Source organism: Rhipicephalus microplus, chromosome 3, assembly GCF_043290135.1.
Source record: "Rhipicephalus microplus isolate Deutch F79 chromosome 3, USDA_Rmic, whole genome shotgun sequence".
NCBI lineage: Eukaryota > Metazoa > Arthropoda > Arachnida > Ixodida > Ixodidae > Rhipicephalus > Rhipicephalus microplus.
In genome coordinates, this window is record NC_134702.1 from 88816452 (window position 1) to 88822451 (window position 6000).

At 43.3% G+C, this 6000-nt stretch overlaps 1 protein-coding gene across 1 annotated transcript; it reads right to left on the reverse strand.

The window, feature by feature from the left end:
* Positions 1–3467: 3467 nt before the first annotated feature.
* On the reverse strand, positions 3468–4325 carry LOC142802858 (ubiquitin-conjugating enzyme E2 Z-like). Its single transcript, XM_075887927.1, has one exon. It carries the CDS (start codon positions 4323–4325, stop codon positions 3468–3470), a length of 858 nt encoding a protein of 285 aa, XP_075744042.1.
* Positions 4326–6000: the final 1675 nt, after the last annotated feature.

The following is a 6000-nucleotide window of genomic DNA, read 5'->3' on the forward strand; positions in this document are numbered from 1 at the left end:
ACCTCTTTGTGGTACACTAGCGATTTCTGCAACTAGCGACATAACGCACAACAAGAAATGCACACAATAAAGAAACATAGCTGAACATACCATGGGAAATGGAAAACGATACACCTAGTAACCATAAGTTTTTTTTACAAGAAATGAAATAATACCTGTGCAAGCAATGTGCTGCAGACACTTGTCATAGCGGAATACTGTTGATTACCTTTTTCAATTGACACAAAGGTTATCCTGCGCATTACCTGTCATAATATATGCCGCATATGTTGTCAGACATTTGCGCGATTTGTTACATGCAAACTTGAGTTGTTGCATTGCTGTTCACAACTTCCATGTCCACGAACCACCTCTGCAAGTGAAAGCTATCACCGAAAAGCAACGAGTAGGCAACGGTAGAGAACGAAAGCATTCTGCCGTGGTGTGAGAGTGATTTTCAGCAATATATCTCAATCAGTTGAACTTGAGCACTTACTGCTGGACGAAAAGTAGCGCGTGCTGATTTTACCAAAGCGGTCTTTTTTACTACCCGCCATGGTGGTCCAACGGTTGTGGTTCTCTATTGCTGACTCAAATTCTTGTCGTATTTCGATGTAGGCAGGAAGGCTCGAAGTCCCTGCACTTTGATACAGGTGCATGCTAGAGACCCAAAGTGGTAAAATTTATGGAGCGCCCCACTACGGCATCTCTTATAATCATATTGTGGTTTTCGGATGTTTATCCTCATCCAATTGATCATTAACAACTATGTTTTCAAGGCTGTTTGGAAAATTTCAATCCCAGAACAACGTCAGTTAACTTTTTTTCCTTGAGTTTGAGCAGGCACCTATGGTTGATACTACACTTTTCAGCTGAAGATGCCTCTACGTTCCCGGTAAAAAACACAGAGAATAGGCAGTTATGGTTTACCGATAGCGTGATAGTGAATGTTAAGAAAATGATGTTACCGTGCAGCAATTTTTCGTTGCGGGCAGCGTCTCATAAGTAAGTGGGATAGCGTTTACCTGGTGTACGTGCCTCAGCTATTGAATGTTTGAGAATTAAGAAAGACGGAAAGGAAAAGAAACCGTGATTGTCTGGTTGTGCTTTGGCACCAAGCATTTTGGGAATCTTATTTCAGTGATACTGAGAATAAATAAATATGAACCATGCACCAAATCCAAAAAACAATTGTTGCCGATTTGTTTACATCGATCTTGCAGTCAGGCCTAGATCATTTCAAAATAGGAATCTATCTTGAAAACTACACTACCTTATTCGTAATACTCAGTCATCGAAGCTAACTGAATGCAAGCGAACCTACTTTAAACAGTCGTTTGCTGCGAACAAAGTGAATCTTTCTACAACTACACGCCAACTTACTTCGAAGCGGGCGTCCGGGAGCGTCGCGTTGTTTTACGTACACTATGTATACCAACGCTAACATGGTAAGGTTCAAGCGAAAAAGCAGCTGCGCGCGTGCTAATCGGTACGGGCAACGTACGTATTTGCACATGTACTTTTCGATCCCGTTATCACGATTCGCCGGGTATCCAGGTAAGCCCGGTGTACTATCACTGTCTTATTTTTCCGGGCGGACTTGTATTTTATGGTGAATGTTCAAAAGAGCGATGCCAACCAATCTTTCATTTGTTGTTGTAGCTCTCAGGTCTAATTTTTGGTGGTATTATCAGCAATGAAAAAAGAGCGTTCCGCTTCAGCTATGCTAATGAGCAGGGTCGCCAGAATCTTTAGCAGACGGTGTACGTTTGGGAACAATATCTCTTGGCAATTGTCAACCTTATGCATCGCAGACATGTTAAGGTTTCTCACTTCTCTCGCTTCTTTTTCGCAGCCCGTATGCTACCAAGTCGCCTTACAAACCCAAAGTTGAGATATTGTTCGACTAGACGTCAGAAAACTCCTCGGTAGTGGGAAGAGTGGCAGATTCAAAAGTAGGGAAAAAAGGGAAATACTGGGGAAAAAAGGAAAGGGACAGAAGGGAAAAAGCATCTTCAAGGGGTGCCGATGCATTGTAAAACGCTCACAGAACTGACCTAGCAATGAAATTACAGCGACTCGCATCAGAATGCAGGAAACAGACAAGCGACAGGCAGAGATGGTGCACATTACCGCGTAATTAATTGAACAAGTTGCATGCGCTGGCAGTTGTTGCGAAATTGTCGTCAGAGTTCACGCGTTCTGAGAATTTGATTATGGTGCACTATGCTCTAAACGAAACCGGAGTTCATTCCTTCGTCACTAGTGAACCGATCACTCAAGATTTTGTGTGGAACGAGGCTGTCTTTCTTCACGCCAGCATAAGTGCGGTAAACATGAATGCCTGTGCTAGTTAAAACAGTGTATACATGGCATATCAATACTGCACGGCGATATGCATATATGTACAGCTTTGAACATGTTAACCTAAAGAAAAATGATGGCAGCACGCTTGCTAAGAACAGAAGACTCTTTGCCGCAACGCAGGCGTTTTGAAGAGCAGAGCGACTGGAGTTATGAAACACAAAACAAAAAAGAGAACACCATACGTTTTTGCGCGTATATAAGTTTACTGGTGGGTACACGCAGCGAAAGAGCTATTTCTTGGTGAGTATGCATAGTCTGGTCCATGATGCATTTTCGTTTGAGACTACGTAAACATTTCTCAACAATGATTACCTTGCGCTAACAGATTGCACGACATTACCTCTACACTTGGAGTGCTTCATTGCTATCAAAAAACACAGGGAACCCTAATGTCAAGCAATGTTGCGAGAATTTCTACCCGAAAAATAACGCATGCGAAATCAAGTTGCCAACGTGCTGCATAACTTAAAAAATGAATTCCTATTGCGTATTGCAAGCATGCTTGCACTTACGCAGTAAAGTAAGAAATGTTGACTAAGAGCTTTCAATGCGTCAGGGCTGCTTCGCATATAGAGCTTAAAACTAAAACTATTCTTATAGGCATGCAGTTACAAACATCGACCGTAAAAAATCGCTCAGGAAATAAGCGAAAGCGAAAAGCCAGTTATCAGTGTGCAAAAACCTGCTGCGTTTGCATCTCACTTCACATGAAGCGGAGCCATCATCGACTTGAAAGAATGCTCAAGTACACGTCACGATGATTCGTTTTCGGAGTCTAGTTCATAAATGTTGGCCATGTATCTGTCGTTTACTGCATTTTACAGCGATTACTTTACTTTTAATATTTGCTTACTCCTTCTCTCTTCACAGGCCCAAACGCATGAGGCGGGATGTCTCGTGACTTTGATATACATGTACACTCTCTGCCCAAACTACCGGTGATTGTCACGTCACAGAGACCCTGAGTGTAGGAGGGAGGAGGTTCAGACCTCAGCGTGCTCCACCCTCCTCTCCCCGGTCGGGTCGGTGTGACCACATACCACAAATATTTTCTGGCTAGGTCACTCGTTTATTAAAGGTTTGCCAACTTTTTTTAAGCTCCAAAAAAGTCTCCATGAGCCCTAGCAGTTCATGATGCCCTTGTAGTCGCATTGTAACATTTTCCTCATCGTTGGGTTGTTTTGCAGTATTCGACCATGCAAGTCTTGCAGTCTCTCGAGTAGCGCTGCGTACTGCTGAGATTCCTCCACGCTTGCGTCTTCGCCAAGTAGGGAGAAGGCAACACTTTCGTAATTGTCATATCGTTCTACGAAGTGCATAATCACAGCCATCTGCAGGTCCTGCGGGTACAACAAGTTGCCAAGGAGGCAAGCCTCGAGTGCGTCGCAAATCGCAACCCTGAGGGTCTGGAAGTGCAGTTTGGCGTTGTAACTGGTCGTCTTTTCAAGCCAAGTTCCAAACTCGCGTCCCAGTGCAGGTTTGTTGGACAACGGCTGCTCGATGAGCAACGTCTGGATCGAAACCACCACCGTCTTCAGGGTCATCTCCGGGTTCCACGAGGGTCCGTGAAACGTGCCCGGAAGGCTGAGCGAGAAGAGCCCACTGCTGTACAGGTTCGGATTGAAGCGCACCCTTCCGCCGTCTGTCGTCATGAAGCGTACCTGCGGTGGACAGGCTGGGTTGTCGAGGGGGAACTTGAGCACGAAATGGAACAAGCCTCCCTGGCACGGCGTGTTGTCGGGTCCCACGATGACGGCGTGGACGTAGGTGACGTTGCCTTTTTCGGGCTCGACGAAGATTCCTGGCACAGGGTTGTCAATGATGTTCTTGGGGTCATGGTTGAGTCTCAGCAGACACTGCCGCGACGGCTGCTTGGGCTGGGTCAATGCGGTCTCCAAATTGCACGTAGCTGCACTTCGCCGAGGTTCGTCCATGGCGAAATAAGTGGCGGTGGCGGCTATGAGCGGGGGTCTCTGCATTCTGGTGGCCGTTTGCGCAGATGATGATACTATACAATCGCTCCCCCCCACTATAAGGGATTGACCAAGAAAATAGTTATGCATAATTAAAGTGATCACATACTATTTGTATGACTAATTATACACAATACTTAGAATAAATACTGATGCTAATCGAGATGAAAAGCACCCTGATTTATTTAAATATTTCTGTACCGCAAAATGGAGATTTACAAGGACCTAATGCTCCTAAGGATTGAATATTTGAAATTTTACTTCTAGTATATTGCAATTGAACACCGTTTGGAAAATCTTCTCATCAAAAAATTGAATGGTTGCATGATAATAAATTGTGCTGGATTCCTTTCCCATCGTAGTAAAACAAGCAACGTGGGAACGGAGCCAGACCACCTGTGGGCAAATAATACTTTCATTTTCGAATGCGACAGTGAGTACTTGTAAAAATAACTGCCTTTTGTCGTGTTGAACAGAGACTCCTACGCCAAGGAAACATGGGGTGTTGATACTCGTTTATATGAGCGATTGATGTTTTTTGAGTTTCTTGCATTTTGGCATGCCTTCTAAATCTGTCGCGTTTTATGAGAGTTGTCGGTATAATTGAGAATTTCGGAACATAGAGAGTAGCTTTCGCCAGAGCGTGCGCGATTTCGTTCGATTTTATCCCTGTGTGGCCTGGTACCCAGAATAATCTGGTTACAGTTACGTGGATAGGGACCAGAAAATGAAAACATACTTGATAATTGAGAGTCGCCTTTTTGGGGGCTATGCTGAGCACAAAAATAATGAATCTGTAACTATGTATGGGCATATTTGATGTCGATAGGGAGCTTTCTTATTTCTATTACAACCGCCAGATTTTCCGCCAAAAATGTCGATAAGAAACTGGGAAGTGCTGTAATGAAAATGACTAATTGAGGGTCTCAAAGATTATACCAATGCTGGATTTTCCCTCAAATGTGAGACACCTGGTAATGTTTGTTCCAATTATCCCCTATAAATGACTGTGTAAAAGCCCATTTTATCCCTGGTAATCAAGGAACGAAGGAAAATAACTTCATTTTTATTTTGTAGAACGCGACAGGGTCCCGCATCTGGCTGAGCCCCACGTAGACACCGGTAAGGAAATCGAGTGATTGGGATATATATAGTCAAAATGACACAGAGGTACTGTCTTTTATGACCAAAGAAAGGGACTTCATTCACTTTAACATCGACTGGTTCAACAAGTGTTTTTAGATAGTTCCGCTGAGTTGTATGAAACCGAGGCGAATAAGAAAAAATAAGCCTCGCTGATACATAAAAATTGTTTTTAAATTATCGTATATTGATAATTTTTAGGAATTTTTGTACTGTTAGTATCCTGAACCAGCCCAGAGAGGGCGGCTGGGGTTCTAAATAGAGGACATTATTGCCTAAATGAATATAGGTAATCCAAGCCTCAGGGCCTCTCTTTCTAAAAGTATACAAGAGACGCAGTTTATAAGACGTTTGTTCAGTATATAAACACATGCGAATCCTAATACTGGGCGTAAATACGTTTTGTAAAGCAAAGTTAGTGTACCTATCTTGCATCCCCGATCGACCTTTACATAGCCTTTCGTAGGGCTCTAAGCACACGTACTTGTACGTATGTATGTATGTATGTATGTATGTATGTATGTATGTATGTATGTAT

Coding starts and splice junctions, on each gene's coding strand:
- LOC142802858 (XM_075887927.1), bottom strand. CDS start 4,325: ATGCAGAGACCCCCGCTCATAGCCGCCACCGCCACTTATTTCGCCATG.